This window comes from Protomyctophum bolini (genome assembly GCF_963924005.1).
Source record: "Protomyctophum bolini genome assembly, chromosome: 20".
Taxonomy (NCBI): domain Eukaryota; kingdom Metazoa; phylum Chordata; class Actinopteri; order Myctophiformes; family Myctophidae; genus Protomyctophum; species Protomyctophum bolini.
Genome location: NC_137881.1, coordinates 1,471,227 through 1,488,726, shown reverse-complemented (window position 1 = coordinate 1,488,726; position 17,500 = coordinate 1,471,227). Strand labels below are relative to the sequence as shown.

The 17,500-nt window shown below is 44.2% G+C and overlaps 2 protein-coding genes across 3 annotated transcripts in view; one reads left to right on the top strand and one right to left on the bottom strand.

Annotated features, from left to right (window-relative positions):
- Window positions 1–15,356, top strand: part of nelfcd (negative elongation factor complex member C/D) — a gene marked incomplete at its 3' end in the record, with an annotated part of 40,845 nt that extends 25,489 nt beyond the window's left edge. Inside the window, exons 14-15 of one of the 2 annotated variants that reach the window (XM_080792578.1) lie at window positions 13,563–13,692; window positions 14,803–15,356. In XM_080792578.1, the coding sequence (XP_080648704.1) occupies window positions 13,563–13,692; window positions 14,803–14,837 (165 nt within the window). Of the gene's footprint in view, window positions 1–13,562; window positions 13,693–14,598; window positions 14,634–14,802 lie in introns of those variants that run through there. The other variant, XM_080792577.1, reaches the window with a different exon arrangement.
- The window catches only part of ctsz (cathepsin Z), a 471,668-nt gene that overhangs the window by 410,449 nt on the left and 43,719 nt on the right, over window positions 1–17,500 (bottom strand). The gene's annotated exons all lie outside the window — the stretch shown is intronic.

Genomic DNA, 17,500 nt, shown 5'->3' with positions numbered 1-17,500 from the left:
CAAAAAAGCATGGGAATACATCACATAAAAACATTTATCAAGAAACATGCGTAAGCTAAGAAAGTAACAGTGGAATATCTATAATGAAACTATACATATATACTACTATCTATTCTTACAATTGTAAAGTTGGTCACGTGGCCAAAAGATGTGGCCACTAGCCAATGAAAACATGTGGCCATGGGGGTCCCTGGAACAACATATGTTCAGATGGGGGTCCCTGGAACAACATATGTTCAGATGGGGGTCCCTGGAACAACATATGTTCAGATGGGGGTCCCTGGAACAACATATGTTCAGATGGGGGTCCCTGGAACAACATATGTTCAGATGGGGGGTCCCTGGAACAACATATGTTCAGATGGGGGTCCCTGGAACAACATATGTTCAGATGGGGGTCGGCGGTCGATTACATATAATGCTGGGGGTCCTTGACGTGAAAACGTTTGAGCACCACTGATATAGAAACATGGGGTTTTTCAGAAAACTGTCAGGACTTACAAGACCTTTTGTAGAATATTTTCTCAGGTCTAAATGGGTTAAGGTCCTGGTTGTGATGTGGTCTTGTTTCCATTAAGGTCCTGGTTGTGATGTGGCCTTGTTTCCATTAAGGTCCTGGTTGTGGTCTTGTTTCCATTAAGGTCCTGGTTGCGATGTGGTCTTGTTTCCATTAAGGTCCTGGTTGTGATGTGGCCTTGTTTCCATTAAGGTCCTGGTTGTGGTCTTGTTTCCATTAAGGTCCTGGTTGTGATGTGGTCTTGTTTCCATTAAGGTCCTGGTTGTGATGTGGTCTTGTTTCCATTAAGGTCCTGGTTGTGGTCTTGTTTCCATTAAGGTCCTGGTTGTGATGTGGCCTTGTTTCCATTAAGGTCCTGGTTGTGATGTGGTCTTGTTTCCATTAAGGTCCTGGTTGTGGTCTTGTTTCCATTAAGGTCCTGGTTGTGGTCTTGTTTCCATTAAGGTCCTGGTTGTGATGTGGTCTTGTTTCCATTAAGGTCCTGGTTGTGATGTGGTCTTGTTTCCATTAAGGTCCTGGTTGTGGTCTTGTTTCCATTAAGGTCCTGGTTGTGATGTGGTCTTGTTTCCATTAAGGTCCTGGTTGTGTTGTGGTCTTGTTTCCATTAAGGTCCTGGTTGTGATGTGGTCTTGTTTCCATTAAGGTCCTGGTTGTGGTCTTGTTTCCATTAAGGTCCTGGTTGTGATGTGGTCTTGTTTCCATTAAGGTCCTGGTTGTGATGTGGTCTTGTTTCCATTAAGGTCCTGGTTGTGGTCTTGTTTCCATTAAGGTCCTGGTTGTGTTGTGGTCTTGTTTCCATTAAGGTCCTGGTTGTGATGTGGTCTTGTTTCCATTAAGGTCCTGGTTGTGGTCTTGTTTCCATTAAGGTCCTGGTTGTGGTCTTGTTTCCATTAAGGTCCTGGTTGTGGTCTTGTTTCCATTAAGGTCCTGGTTGTGGTCTTGTTTCCATTAAGGTCCTGGTTGTGATGTGGTCTTGTTTCCATTAAGGTCCTGGTTGTGGTCTTGTTTCCATTAAGGTCCTGGTTGTGGTCTTGTTTCCATTAAGGTCCTGGTTGTGTTGTGGTCTTGTTTCCATTAAGGTCCTGGTTGTGATGTGGTCTTGTTTCCATTAAGGTCCTGGTTGTGATGTGGTCTTGTTTCCATTAAGGTCCTGGTTGTGGTCTTGTTTCCATTAAGGTCCTGGTTGTGATGTGGTCTTGTTTCCATTAAGGTCCTGGTTGTGTTGTGGTCTTGTTTCCATTAAGGTCCTGGTTGTGATGTGGTCTTGTTTCCATTAAGGTCCTGGTTGTGATGTGGCCTTGTTTCCATTAAGGTCCTGGTTGTGGTCTTGTTTCCATTAAGGTCCTGGTTGTGATGTGGTCTTGTTTCCATTAAGGTCCTGGTTGTGGTCTTGTTTCCATTAAGGTCCTGGTTGTGGTCTTGTTTCCATTAAGGTCCTGGTTGTGGTCTTGTTTCCATTAAGGTCCTGGTTGTGTTGTGGTCTTGTTTCCATTAAGGTCCTGGTTGTGATGTGGTCTTGTTTCCATTAAGGTCCTGGTTGTGGTCTTGTTTCCATTAAGGTCCTGGTTGTGGTCTTGTTTCCATTAAGGTCCTGGTTGTGGTCTTGTTTCCATTAAGGTCCTGGTTGTGATGTGGTCTTGTTTCCATTAAGGTCCTGGTTGTGGTCTTGTTTCCATTAAGGTCCTGGTTGTGGTCTTGTTTCCATTAAGGTCCTGGTTGTGTTGTGGTCTTGTTTCCATTAAGGTCCTGGTTGTGATGTGGTCTTGTTTCCATTAAGGTCCTGGTTGTGGTCTTGTTTCCATTAAGGTCCTGGTTGTGGTCTTGTTTCCATTAAGGTCCTGGTTGTGATGTGGCCTTGTTTCCATTAAGGTCCTGGTTGCGATGTGGTCTTGTTTCCATTAAGGTCCTGGTTGTGGTCTTGTTTCCATTAAGGTCCTGGTTGTGGTCTTGTTTCCATTAAGGTCCTGGTTGTGGTCTTGTTTCCATTAAGGTCCTGGTTGTGGTCTTGTTTCCATTAAGGTCCTGGTTGTGGTCTTGTTTCCATTAAGGTCCTGGTTGTGTTGTGGTCTTGTTTCCATTAAGGTCCTGGTTGTGATGTGGTCTTGTTTCCATTAAGGTCCTGGTTGTGATGTGGTCTTGTTTCCATTAAGGTCCTGGTTGTGATGTGGTCTTGTTTCCATTAAGGTCCTGGTTGTGATGTGGCCTTGTTTCCATTAAGGTCCTGGTTGTGGTCTTGTTTCCATTAAGGTCCTGGTTGTGGTCTTGTTTCCATTAAGGTCCTGGTTGTGATGTGGCCTTGTTTCCATTAAGGTCCTGGTTGTGATGTGGTCTTGTTTCCATTAAGGTCCTGGTTGTGATGTGGTCTTGTTTCCATTAAGGTCCTGGTTGTGATGTGGTCTTGTTTCCATTAAGGTCCTGGTTGTGGTCTTGTTTCCATTAAGGTCCTAGTTGTGTTGTGGTCTTGTTTCCATTAAGGTCCTGGTTGTGATGTGGTCTTGTTTCCATTAAGGTCCTGGTTGTGATGTGGTCTTGTTTCCATTAAGGTCCTGGTTGCGATGTGGTCTTGTTTCCATTAAGGTCCTGGTTGTGGTCTTGTTTCCATTAAGGTCCTGGTTGTGATGTGGTCTTGTTTCCATTAAGGTCCTGGTTGTGATGTGGCCTTGTTTCCATTAAGGTCCTGGTTGTGGTCTTGTTTCCATTAAGGTCCTGGTTGTGGTCTTGTTTCCATTAAGGTCCTGGTTGTGGTCTTGTTTCCATTAAGGTCCTGGTTGTGATGTGGTCTTGTTTCCATTAAGGTCCTGGTTGTGGTCTTGTTTCCATTAAGGTCCTGGTTGTGATGTGGTCTTGTTTCCATTAAGGTCCTGGTTGTGATGTGGTCTTGTTTCCATTAAGGTCCTGGTTGTGATGTGGTCTTGTTTCCATTAAGGTCCTGGTTGTGGTCTTGTTTCCATTAAGGTCCTGGTTGTGGTCTTGTTTCCATTAAGGTCCTGGTTGTGATGTGGTCTTGTTTCCATTAAGGTCCTGGTTGTGGTCTTGTTTCCATTAAGGTCCTGGTTGTGATGTGGTCTTGTTTCCATTAAGGTCCTGGTTGTGGTCTTGTTTCCATTAAGGTCCTGGTTGTGGTCTTGTTTCCATTAAGGTCCTGGTTGTGGTCTTGTTTCCATTAAGGTCCTGGTTGTGGTCTTGTTTCCATTAAGGTCCTGGTTGTGATGTGGCCTTGTTTCCATTAAGGTCCTGGTTGCGATGTGGTCTTGTTTCCATTAAGGTCCTGGTTGTGGTCTTGTTTCCATTAAGGTCCTGGTTGTGGTCTTGTTTCCATTAAGGTCCTGGTTGTGATGTGGCCTTGTTTCCATTAAGGTCCTGGTTGCGATGTGGTCTTGTTTCCATTAAGGTCCTGGTTGTGGTCTTGTTTCCATTAAGGTCCTGGTTGTGGTCTTGTTTCCATTAAGGTCCTGGTTGTGGTCTTGTTTCCATTAAGGTCCTGGTTGTGGTCTTGTTTCCATTAAGGTCCTGGTTGTGGTCTTGTTTCCATTAAGGTCCTGGTTGTGTTGTGGTCTTGTTTCCATTAAGGTCCTGGTTGTGATGTGGTCTTGTTTCCATTAAGGTCCTGGTTGTGATGTGGTCTTGTTTCCATTAAGGTCCTGGTTGTGATGTGGTCTTGTTTCCATTAAGGTCCTGGTTGTGATGTGGCCTTGTTTCCATTAAGGTCCTGGTTGTGGTCTTGTTTCCATTAAGGTCCTGGTTGTGGTCTTGTTTCCATTAAGGTCCTGGTTGTGATGTGGCCTTGTTTCCATTAAGGTCCTGGTTGTGATGTGGTCTTGTTTCCATTAAGGTCCTGGTTGTGATGTGGTCTTGTTTCCATTAAGGTCCTGGTTGTGATGTGGTCTTGTTTCCATTAAGGTCCTGGTTGTGGTCTTGTTTCCATTAAGGTCCTAGTTGTGTTGTGGTCTTGTTTCCATTAAGGTCCTGGTTGTGATGTGGTCTTGTTTCCATTAAGGTCCTGGTTGTGATGTGGTCTTGTTTCCATTAAGGTCCTGGTTGCGATGTGGTCTTGTTTCCATTAAGGTCCTGGTTGTGGTCTTGTTTCCATTAAGGTCCTGGTTGTGATGTGGTCTTGTTTCCATTAAGGTCCTGGTTGTGATGTGGCCTTGTTTCCATTAAGGTCCTGGTTGTGGTCTTGTTTCCATTAAGGTCCTGGTTGTGGTCTTGTTTCCATTAAGGTCCTGGTTGTGGTCTTGTTTCCATTAAGGTCCTGGTTGTGATGTGGTCTTGTTTCCATTAAGGTCCTGGTTGTGGTCTTGTTTCCATTAAGGTCCTGGTTGTGATGTGGTCTTGTTTCCATTAAGGTCCTGGTTGTGATGTGGTCTTGTTTCCATTAAGGTCCTGGTTGTGATGTGGTCTTGTTTCCATTAAGGTCCTGGTTGTGGTCTTGTTTCCATTAAGGTCCTGGTTGTGGTCTTGTTTCCATTAAGGTCCTGGTTGTGATGTGGTCTTGTTTCCATTAAGGTCCTGGTTGTGGTCTTGTTTCCATTAAGGTCCTGGTTGTGATGTGGTCTTGTTTCCATTAAGGTCCTGGTTGTGGTCTTGTTTCCATTAAGGTCCTGGTTGTGGTCTTGTTTCCATTAAGGTCCTGGTTGTGGTCTTGTTTCCATTAAGGTCCTGGTTGTGGTCTTGTTTCCATTAAGGTCCTGGTTGTGATGTGGCCTTGTTTCCATTAAGGTCCTGGTTGCGATGTGGTCTTGTTTCCATTAAGGTCCTGGTTGTGGTCTTGTTTCCATTAAGGTCCTGGTTGTGGTCTTGTTTCCATTAAGGTCCTGGTTGCGATGTGGTCTTGTTTCCATTAAGGTCCTGGTTGTGATGTGGTCTTGTTTCCATTAAGGTCCTGGTTGTGATGTGGTCTTGTTTCCATTAAGGTCCTGGTTGTGGTCTTGTTTCCATTAAGGTCCTGGTTGTGGTCTTGTTTCCATTAAGGTCCTGGTTGCGATGTGGTCTTGTTTCCATTAAGGTCCTGGTTGTGATGTGGTCTTGTTTCCATTAAGGTCCTGGTCGTGGTCTTGTTTCCATTAAGGTCCTGGTTGCGATGTGGTCTTGTTTCCATTAAGGTCCTGGTTGTGGTCTTGTTTCCATTAAGGTCCTGGTTGCGATGTGGTCTTGTTTCCATTAAGGTCCTGGTTGTGGTCTTGTTTCCATTAAGGTCCTGGTTGCGATGTGGTCTTGTTTCCATTAAGGTCCTGGTTGCGATGTGGTCTTGTTTCCATTAAGGTCCTGGTTGTGATGTGGTCTTGTTTCCATTAAGGTCCTGGTCGTGGTCTTGTTTCCATTAAGGTCCTGGTTGTGGTCTTGTTTCCATTAAGGTCCTGGTTGCGATGTGGTCTTGTTTCCATTAAGGTCCTGGTTGTGGTCTTGTTTCCATTAAGGTCCTGGTTGTGGTCTTGTTTCCATTAAGGTCCTGGTTGCGATGTGGTCTTGTTTCCATTAAGGTCCTGGTTGTGGTCTTGTTTCCATTAAGGTCCTGGTTGTGGTCTTGTTTCCATTAAGGTCCTGGTTGCGATGTGGTCTTGTTTCCATTAAGGTCCTGGTTGTGGTCTTGTTTCCATTAAGGTCCTGGTTGTGGTCTTGTTTCCATTAAGGTCCTGGTTGTGGTCTTGTTTCCATTAAGGTCCTGGTTGTGATGTGGTCTTGTTTCCATTAAGGTCCTGGTTGTGATGTGGTCTTGTTTCCATTAAGGTCCTGGTTGTGATGTGGTCTTGTTTCCATTAAGGTCCTGGTTGTGATGTGGTCTTGTTTCCATTAAGGTCCTGGTTGTGATGTGGTCTTGTTTCCATTAAGGTCCTGGTTGTGATGTGGTCTTGTTTCCATTAAGGTCCTGGTTGTGGTCTTGTTTCCATTAAGGTCCTGGTTGTGGTCTTGTTTCCATTAAGGTCCTGGTTGTGGTCTTGTTTCCATTAAGGTCCTGGTTGTGGTCTTGTTTCCATTAAGGTCCTGGTTGTGGTCTTGTTTCCATTAAGGTCCTGGTTGTGTTGTGGTCTTGTTTCCATTAAGGTCCTGGTTGTGATGTGGTCTTGTTTCCATTAAGGTCCTGGTTGTGTTGTGGTCTTGTTTCCATTAAGGTCCTGGTTGTGATGTGGTCTTGTTTCCATTAAGGTCCTGGTTGTGGTCTTGTTTCCATTAAGGTCCTGGTTGTGGTCTTGTTTCCATTAAGGTCCTGGTTGTGATGTGGTCTTGTTTCCATTAAGGTCCTGGTTGTGGTCTTGTTTCCATTAAGGTCCTGGTTGTGGTCTTGTTTCCATTAAGGTCCTGGTTGTGATGTGGTCTTGTTTCCATTAAGGTCCTGGTTGTGATGTGGTCTTGTTTCCATTAAGGTCCTGGTTGTGATGTGGTCTAGTTTCCATTAAGGTCCTGGTTGTGATGTGGTCTTGTTTCCATTAAGGTCCTGGTTGTGGTCTTGTTTCCATTAAGGTCCTGGTTGTGATGTGGTCTTGTTTCCATTAAGGTCCTGGTTGTGATGTGGTCTAGTTTCCATTAAGGTCCTGGTTGTGATGTGGTCTTGTTTCCATTAAGGTCCTGGTTGTGATGTGGTCTTGTTTCCATTAAGGTCCTGGTTGTGGTCTTGTTTCCATTAAGGTCCTGGTTGTGATGTGGCCTTGTTTCCATTAAGGTCCTGGTTGTGATGTGGTCTTGTTTCCATTAAGGTCCTGGTTGTGGTCTTGTTTCCATTAAGGTCCTGGTTGTGATGTGGTCTTGTTTCCATTAAGGTCCTGGTTGTGATGTGGCCTTGTTTCCATTAAGGTCCTGGTTGTGATGTGGTCTTGTTTCCATTAAGGTCCTGGTTGTGATGTGGTCTTGTTTCCATTAAGGTCCTGGTTGTGATGTGGCCTTGTTTCCATTAAGGTCCTGGTTGTGATGTGGCCTTGTTTCCATTAAGGTCCTGGTTGTGATGTGGCCTTGTTTCCATTAAGGTCCTGGTTGTGATGTGGTCTTGTTTCCATTAAGGTCCTGGTTGTGGTGTGGTCTTGTTTCCATTAAGGTCCTGGTTGTGGTCTTGTTTCCATTAAGGTCCTGGTTGTGATGTGGTCTTGTTTCCATTAAGGTCCTGGTTGTGATGTGGTCTTGTTTCCATTAAGGTCCTGGTTGTGATGTGGTCTTGTTTCCATTAAGGTCCTGGTTGTGGTCTTGTTTCCATTAAGGTCCTGGTTGTGGTCTTGTTTCCATTAAGGTCCTGGTTGTGATGTGGTCTTGTTTCCATTAAGGTCCTGGTTGTGATGTGGTCTTGTTTCCATTAAGGTCCTGGTTGTGGTCTTGTTTCCATTAAGGTCCTGGTTGTGATGTGGTCTTGTTTCCATTAAGGTCCTGGTTGTGGTCTTGTTTCCATTAAGGTCCTGGTTGTGATGTGGTCTTGTTTCCATTAAGGTCCTGGTTGTGATGTGGTCTTGTTTCCATTAAGGTCCTGGTTGTGGTCTTGTTTCCATTAAGGTCCTGGTTGTGGTCTTGTTTCCATTAAGGTCCTGGTTGTGTTGTGGTCTTGTTTCCATTAAGGTCCTGGTTGTGATGTGGTCTTGTTTCCATTAAGGTCCTGGTTGTGATGTGGTCTTGTTTCCATTAAGGTCCTGGTTGCGATGTGGTCTTGTTTCCATTAAGGTCCTGGTTGTGGTCTTGTTTCCATTAAGGTCCTGGTTGTGATGTGGCCTTGTTTCCATTAAGGTCCTGGTTGTGATGTGGCCTTGTTTCCATTAAGGTCCTGGTTGTGATGTGGCCTTGTTTCCATTAAGGTCCTGGTTGTGATGTGGTCTTGTTTCCATTAAGGTCCTGGTTGTGATGTGGTCTTGTTTCCATTAAGGTCCTGGTTGTGGTCTTGTTTCCATTAAGGTCCTGGTTGTGATGTGGTCTTGTTTCCATTAAGGTCCTGGTTGTGATGTGGCCTTGTTTCCATTAAGGTCCTGGTTGTGATGTGGCCTTGTTTCCATTAAGGTCCTGGTTGTGGTCTTGTTTCCATTAAGGTCCTGGTTGTGATGTGGTCTTGTTTCCATTAAGGTCCTGGTTGTGATGTGGTCTTGTTTCCATTAAGGTCCTGGTTGTGGTCTTGTTTCCATTAAGGTCCTGGTTGTGATGTGGTCTTGTTTCCATTAAGGTCCTGGTTGTGATGTGGTCTTGTTTCCATTAAGGTCCTGGTTGTGATGTGGCCTTGTTTCCATTAAGGTCCTGGTTGTGATGTGGCCTTGTTTCCATTAAGGTCCTGGTTGTGATGTGGTCTTGTTTCCATTAAGGTCCTGGTTGTGGTCTTGTTTCCATTAAGGTCCTGGTTGTGATGTGGTCTTGTTTCCATTAAGGTCCTGGTTGTGATGTGGTCTTGTTTCCATTAAGGTCCTGGTTGTGATGTGGTCTTGTTTCCATTAAGGTCCTGGTTGTGATGTGGCCTTGTTTCCATTAAGGTCCTGGTTGTGGTCTTGTTTCCATTAAGGTCCTGGTTGTGGTCTTGTTTCCATTAAGGTCCTGGTTGTGATGTGGCCTTGTTTCCATTAAGGTCCTGGTTGTGGTCTTGTTTCCATTAAGGTCCTGGTTGTGATGTGGTCTTGTTTCCATTAAGGTCCTGGTTGTGGTCTTGTTTCCATTAAGGTCCTGGTTGTGGTCTTGTTTCCATTAAGGTCCTGGTTGTGGTCTTGTTTCCATTAAGGTCCTGGTTGTGGTCTTGTTTCCATTAAGGTCCTGGTTGTGATGTGGCCTTGTTTCCATTAAGGTCCTGGTTGTGATAGTCTCCCTATCTATAAAGCCCTACTCAGACAGGATTGGAACCGAGAGGTGCCTTCGACGTCTGTGGACGTCCTAGCGACACAGGGCGAGATAAGAATATTCAGAATTTTTCCTATTTTTTTTTGGGGCATTTCGCTTTTCGCTTGCCGCATGCTAACGCTCTGTGCAACTATTAGCTTGTCATTGACTCCCATGTTAGCGCGGCGGAAAGAATGACTCGTATCTCCTCATCCAGGGCGCTCTCCGTGGTGATGAATGGATCGATATGCTGGCGCTTCATTTCTGCTCCTCATCCGTCTCTCCCGCAAAATATGAACGCTTTTTGGAGCGTATATAAATATATTAAGATGATCGGGGATTGTGAGGTCACTTTGTCAAGTCAACTTTTTAAAGAAAGTGTTCATGGCTTTCAGAGTAAAAGTGATCAGACAACTCTGGCACCCCGGAGCTTCTATTTTGATGCACTTCCGGCACCAATTGTGTTTTTTTCTATATATTCTAGACCTAGAGTGTTGTTTTACATTGGTGTGGTTAGAGGTAACCCATTAAACTCTTTAAGATGCATGAACCTATATTTTACTCTGACAAGGAGGTCAAAACCCCAATGGTGGAACGAGTCCCACAGTGTCAAATAATTCTCTTGAAACAATTGCTTTAAATACAGGAAAGATATACGTTTTATTTTGGAATAGCAGTCATAGCTTTTAGTAATTACTCAGGTTGAAGCAGTTCAAATCAGCTAATACAAATTGATTAGTCAATAGAATCAATCAATAACAATTATAACAAAAACCATTAAATCAAAACATTCACTTCCCACAAAGTTCCTGTCTCGATTCAAGGTTCGGTTTCTACTTACAATCTATTCCATCGCCTCCGTCCTGATGATGCATTGAGTCCGGTGTGAGGATTTTAAGGTGATCAATCTCGTTCCTCGCCACTATACAATTATTAGAATTTAGAGTTCCCGGGTATAAAATCCCCGGAGCTAACTCCCCATAATTGGGAGCCCCTTATGCCAATATGTTTCCATCAAGTTTGGCTAAATTTGAATACCCCATATATTAGTCTATCATCTTAAAGGAGAATTCCATACTAAAAGGCTTTCTTACCTTTCTTTGTAGTCGTTACGTCCCCACCAAAGAGGTCCAGGTGTTATTTTGTGCAAAAGCTCCTTATTGGCTATTTCCCCTACCATAAGCCCTAAATGAATTGCATTGAATTGAATGGGGCTATGGGGTGTTGTGCTAATTTCGCTTATTTCCATCGCTCAAAATTATAATTTCTTTGTATATATCCTCTCTTCATAATGTAAATAATATCCCAAGCGGCACACTTTACTACTTCTTTCGATGGAAATAAGCGAACTAGCATAACACCCCATAGCCCCATTCAATTCCCATTCAATGCAATGCAATTCATTGAGGGCTTATGGTAGGGAAAATAGCCAATAAGGAGTTTTTGGATTTTCTGTTGTCTGAAGTTTTCTTTGGGGTTTGGAAGCCTTTTGAGCAACAATGAAAACAGGCAAAACAGTGAAAACAGCAAATCCCATTGACATATATGGGATTTGCAGGATCTTACATCACAAACAGCAGGAAAATCAGAGCACCTGTTTGAGCCAGAAAACCCCAGAAAAACAGAAAATCTACTGAATGTTAAAAGTTCATGTTTTTTGGGTGCAATTGAGATTATAAAACCTAAAAAAATAAATAAGAACAATTCCAAAACCTTTTTTTTAATGTCACAATCCCTTTAATCCATAGGCCGTATCACCTCCTCTTTTCCGGACCCAGTACCATCATCTCTCAGCATTTTCATGTTTCATGTTGTTACAGTCACACCATGTACTGTCTGCATTTCACCATACAGGATGTCAGTGACAGGATGTCAGTGACAGGATGCCGGTTGTCTTGACCACATTTATCAACTTGTTCTCCTTTTCTTCAGTTCGCACATGGCAGCAAATAACCGTGTCTCTTCCTATGTCTGTTTCAAAGGCAGGGCCCTGCATGCTCAAACTCATAGTGGCTACATCACCCCATTCCCTCGGTGACCTTTTCCCCAGTCATATCCCTGTGTATATGCGTCCTATAGGTCAATCACACCATAGTCTCCATTATACTACGGTCTGCATCTCTGGGCTATCTGCAAGACCAGTAATCTGTTTCCCACAGCTCACATAGTTAGCACCCAGAGTTACATAACCCATTCTGACCGGGCACCCATTTTGGTGTTGGCATCATGTTATGCTTTACCTATTGAAAAATAGCAGATCTACAAGCTCATAGCGCGCCACCGAGTGGCGCGATACGAGCTTGTAGGTCTGCTATTTTTGAAAAATTCGAAGAACGACTGACATTTTTTTTAATCTGATCTCAGGTCAGAATGGGTTGATCAGACCCAGTGTGTGTCCAGTGGAAACCTCGTATGAATCTGATCTCAGGTCAGAGTTACATAATATGCCATCGGTTAGTCTCCGTCTGCTCAAGTATTTAGTATCAGCTAAACTTCTGATGCTTCACTATATCCCATTCTGACCTGAGATCAGATTCATACGAGGTTTCCACTGGACACACACTGGTCTGATGAACCCATTCTGACCTGAGATCAGATTCTAAAAATGTCAGTCGTTCTTCGAATTTTTCAAAAATAGCAGACCTACAAGCTCGTATCGCGCCACTCGGTGGCGCGATATGAGCTTGTAGATCTGCTATTTTTCAATAGCTAAAGCATAACATGATGCCAACACCAAAATGGGTGCCCGGTCAGAATGGGTTAGTATCAGCTAAACTTCTGATGCTTCACTATATATACCTTTACCAGGTTTCTATCTAACCGCATGACACCATTCATTCATTTCCTTCTATAAGTGCATGCCTATAAATGCATGTTAGACATTTTCTCCTCGCCTCTCCCTAGCCCCTAGGCAGAGCCGTATCCAGCACTTCACAAATGGGGGGGGGGTCCAATTCGTACCGGCCCACATGCAGGGTGCTTTGCGCCCCTGCGGAAAAAGTCCTATCCAAGTCTACTAGCAGACACTAGACAAACTGACCAATGTGAGCTTATAGCAAACACACAATGCTGACAGAATAACATGCACCCTCCCTGGCTGGCATGTTTAATGTTTTTATTTGCTTGCCTTTTACTAAGAGCAATACCACAGTGCAGACATTCTATAACTAGAGTGAAAGTACAAAAGTGTTGCCATCAAAATATAGAGTACTTATAATATAAAGTAAAAGTAGTCTGTGGTCTTGTTTCCATTAAGGTCCTGGTCTTGTTTCCATTAAGGTCCTGGTCCTGGTCTTGTTTCCATTAAGGTCCTGGTTGTGGTCTTGTTTCCATTAAGGTCCTGGTTGTGGTCTTGTTTCCATTAAGGTCCTGGTTGTGGTCTTGTTCCCATTCAGGTCCTGGATGTCATCGCCCCCCCCCCTACACCTCATTAAGGTCCTGGTTGTGATGTGGTCTTGTTCCCATTCAGGTCCTGGTTGTGGTCTTGTTTCCATTAAGGTCCTGGTCCTGGTCTTGTTTACATTCAGGTCCTGGTCCTGGTCTTGTTTACATTCAGGTCCTGGTCCTGGTCTTGTTTACATTCAGGTCCTGGTCCTGGTCTTGTTTCCATTAAGGTCCTGGTTGTGGTCTTGTTTCCATTAAGGTCCTGGTCCTGGTCTTGTTTCCATTAAGGTCCTGGTCCTGGTCTTGTTTCCATTAAGGTCCTGGTTGTGGTCTTGTTTCCATTAAGGTCCTGGTCCTGGTCTTGTTTCCATTCAGGTCCTGGTCCTGGTCTTGTTTCCATTAAGGTCCTGGTTGTGGTCTTGTTTCCATTCAGGTCCTGGACGTCATCGCCCCCCCCCCTACACCTCATTAAGGTCCTGGTTGTGGTCTTGTTTCCATTCAGGTCCTGGTTGTGGTCTTGTTTCCATTAAGGTCCTGGTTGTGGTCTTGTTCCCATTCAGGTCCTGGATGTCATCGCCCCCCCCCTACACCTCATTAAGGTCCTGGTTGTGGTCTTGTTTCCATTCAGGTCCTGGACGTCATCGCCCCCCCCTACACCTCATTAAGGTCCTGGTTGTGGTCTTGTTTCCATTCAGGTCCTGGACGTCATCGCCCCCCCCTACACCTCATTAAGGTCCTGGTTGTGGTCTTGTTTCCATTCAGGTCCTGGACGTCATCGCCCCCCCCTACACCTCATTAAGGTCCTGGTTGTGGTCTTGTTTCCATTCAGGTCCTGGACGTCATCGCCCCCCCTACACCTCATTAAGGTCCTGGTTGTGGTCTTGTTTCCATTCAGGTCCTGGACGTCATCGCCCCCCCCTACACCTCAGACTTCGTGCAGCTGTTTCTTCCCATCCTGGAGAACGACAGCATCGCCGGAACCATCCGGGCAGAAGGAGAGCACGACGCCGTCGCAGAGTTCATCGGCAAGTTGTTCCGTTAGCAAAAAAACACCGTTAGCATTCAGCTAACACCACTTACAAGTTGTTCCGTTAGCAAAAAAAACACCGTTAGCGTTCAGCTAACACCACTTACAAGTTGTTCCGTTAGCAAAAAAAACACCGTTAGCATTCAGCTAACACCACTTACAAGTAGGGTTGACCCGATCGGATCGGGTGATCGGAAATCGGGGCCGATCACGTCATTTTCAAATGATCGGAATCTGATCGGGAGCCAAAAAAACGTGATCGGGACATCCCCTAATATCAATATTAAATCCATATCGTGATATCAGACGGGATATTGTCTGTGATTTGGGATATTGTACTGTTGTGACGTGTTGTCATAAACGTGTTCTATAAAATATAAATATCCGATCGGGAAAAAATCGGTATCGGGACATCCCTAGTCACAAGTTTTAGATTATCATTCAGCTAAAACCACTTACAAATAGTATTCTATTACAAATAGTATTCTATTACAAATAGTATTCTATTCGCAGCGCGAAGCGATGTGTTTATCAGCTTGTAGATCTGCTACTGTTGCTTTTTTTTTTTTTAATCCTTAAAAGTAACCGTTTTGGACGTGAGGTTTCCACCCGATGGAGACGATGTGGGCTTACAGTATAAACGTTCACATGTTTAATCAGACCAGTGTGTGTCCCAGTGGAAACCTCGTATGAATCTGACCTCAGGTCAGAATGGGTTAATAGAGAGGACCCTTCATGTCAATCAAGCAAGTCACCTTAAGTGGCAGATGCCAAAAAGAGGAGTTTTGTCTTAATGTTTTAATTCTAATTATTATTTTGGGCCATACCTTTTGGGCACCGCTGTACCACTGTATGTATAAACAGGCTCACCTACTTGTTTATTGTTTTGTTTTATTGTGTTCAGCTCATTGCAAGGGTAACTTCATCATGATGAACTGAATCTGATCTGTTGTTCTGTTTTATTGTGTTCAGCTCATTGCAAGGGTAACTTCATCATGATGAACTGAATCTGATCTGTTGTTCTGTTTTATTGTGTTCAGCTCATTGCAAGGGTAACTTCATCATGATGAACTGAATCTGATCTGTTGTTCTGTTTTATTGTGTTCAGCTCATTGCAAGGGTAACTTCATCATGATGAACTGAATCGGGCGTGGGGGACAGAGATGACTGCTCTCCTGGAGAGATGACACCAACTAACTCCACCTCCGAGAGAGAGAGAGATGACACCAACTAACTCCACCTCCGAGAGAGAGAGAGATGACACAGGAGCTAGGACAGAGGAGCTAGGACACAGGAGCTAGGACAGAGGAGCTAGGACCCGAGACAGGCACAGTGAACTGGAAAATTGTTTATTTTTTTCTTTTGTTGTTATTTCCCCCTCAGTAAAGCCTGATTTATGATTCGACAAGGACGAAATCATGGCAGATCTACAAGCTCGCACAACGCGTACACTGTGACACGCTGCGAGCTTGTAGATCGCCCTAATCCTGTGTGCATGTAGACGATATGGACTTTACGTTACTCTCCAATCCAACAGGTTTTGGAGTTACAAACTAGTTTTTGTTTCCATAAGGATATATTTGGGTTGTTTTTTTTCTATATTTTATATGTTGATTTTCACCCGTTTTAAATAAAAATGGCATGTTTTTGCTTTCATACGTTTGACTGAAGACGTGTGTTTTCTGTGGTTCACTGGGTTCACTGTTCACTGTGGTTCACATTCACTGAGTCTCCTCTAGTGTTAAACAGTACATTCACTGGGTCTCTGGTGTTAAACAGTACATTCACTGGGTCTCTAGTGTTAAACAGTACATTCACTGGGTCTCTGGTGTTAAACAGTACATTCACTGGGTCTCTAGTGTTAAACAGTACATTCACTGGGTCTCTGGTGTTAAACAGTACATTCACTGGGTCTCTAGTGTTAAACAGTACATTCACTGGGTCTCTAGTGTTAAACAGTACATTCACTGGGTCTCTAGTGTTAAACAGTACATTCACTGGGTCTCTAGTGTTAAACGGTACATTCACTGGGTCTCTAGTGTTAAACAGTACATTCACTGGGTCTCTAGTGTTAAACAGTACATTCACTGGGTCTCTAGTGTTAAACAGTACATTCACTGGGTCTCTAGTGTTTAACAGTACATTCACTGGGTCTCTAGTGTTAAACAGTACATTCACTGGGTCTCTAGTGTTAAACAGTACATTCACTGGGTCTCTAGTGTTAAACGGTACATTCACTGGGTCTCTAGTGTTAAACAGTACATTCACTGGGTCTCTAGTGTTAAACAGTACATTCACTGGGTCTCTAGTGTTAAACAGTACATTCACTGGGTCTCTGGTGTTAAACAGTACATTCACTGGGTGTTTGGTGTTAAACAGTACATTCACTGGGTCTCTAGTGTTAAACGGTACATTCACTGGGTCTCTGGTGTTTACAAGTGGAAGAGAGAAAAAAAAATGTATAGAAACTGGCGCTCAGGGACTTTTTGGCACCCCTTAGTAGCGATGAATGAGTTAAAAAACCAAACCTAGATACCACAATTCTCTCCAATTTTAAACCCATTTCTAAACGCCCCTTTATTTCTAAGATTCTGGAGAAAGTCGTACTTTTACAAATCCAGGATCTTATTGATAGAAACAGTATTTTTTAGAGGTTCCAGTCCGGTTTTAAACCACTTCATAGCACAGAGTCAGCACTTTTAAGAGTTCTTAATGATCTTTCAATAACTACAGATTCTGGCAATTTTGCGGTTTTATTGCTTTTAGATCTTACGGCCGCTTTTGACACGATTGACCACACTGTCCTACTTTCACGTCTTGAGCACTGGGTGGGTATAAAGGGCACAGCACTGGATTGGTTTAGGTCGTACGTCCCTGGGAGAAGCTTCACCGTCGGCACCGGTCGCTCAATGTCATCTTCTGCCCGCCTCCCCTACGGGGTAACCTGACGCTGCCAGATCCAAGAAGCTTTGCTACACAAATTTGTTTCACAGCTTTTTGGGATCTGGGACCGCGGAAGCAAATTCGATGACGGGGCTGTTCACTTTTTTTTCAAGATACTTGGTAGATGATTGGATGGGACCGTCTGTCTATCACCGTGTGGGCGTGCAAACACAACCAATCATATTGACGTGTCTATATATAGCTTCACATCCGGTTTCGCACATATCCCGCCCTTAGCTCACGCTGATTGGTTCGGTACGGAACGGATCGGTGTTAGCTGAACTCCCTGAGAAATCCCAGATGGAAGCTGTGTTGGGGAACATGCCCAATACCGCCCCCATCTGGCAGCGTCAGGTTACCTATGGGGTGCCCCAGGGCTCAATCCTTGGGCCCCATTCTCTTCTCACTTTATTTGCTCCCCCTGGGGTCAATTCTACGCAAACATGGCACGTCTTTCCATTTACTCCCAAATCTACCTCCCCGTCAAGCGAGACAGTCCCACCCCTCCAAGCCAACTCCTGGAATGTCTCCATGACATTAAAGCCTGGATGGCTTTACATTTTTTTTTTTTTTTAAATGAGAGCAAAACGGAAATCATCATTTTTAAACACAGTCATGCTGCAAATAATGATGTCCGAAGTAGACCTCGGGCCCCTGGCACAATACATTAAACCCGCCATAACCAACCTAGGTGTAAGGGCCGATTCATACTCCTATTTTAGAGCTGAATAAAAGTGGGTTCGGCGCTGTAGAGCCTACAATGTGACGTCATTTGGCTCTGTAGAGCCTACAATGTGACGTCATTTGGCTCTGTAGAGCCTACAATGTGACGTCATTTGGCTCTGTAGAGCCTACAATGTGAC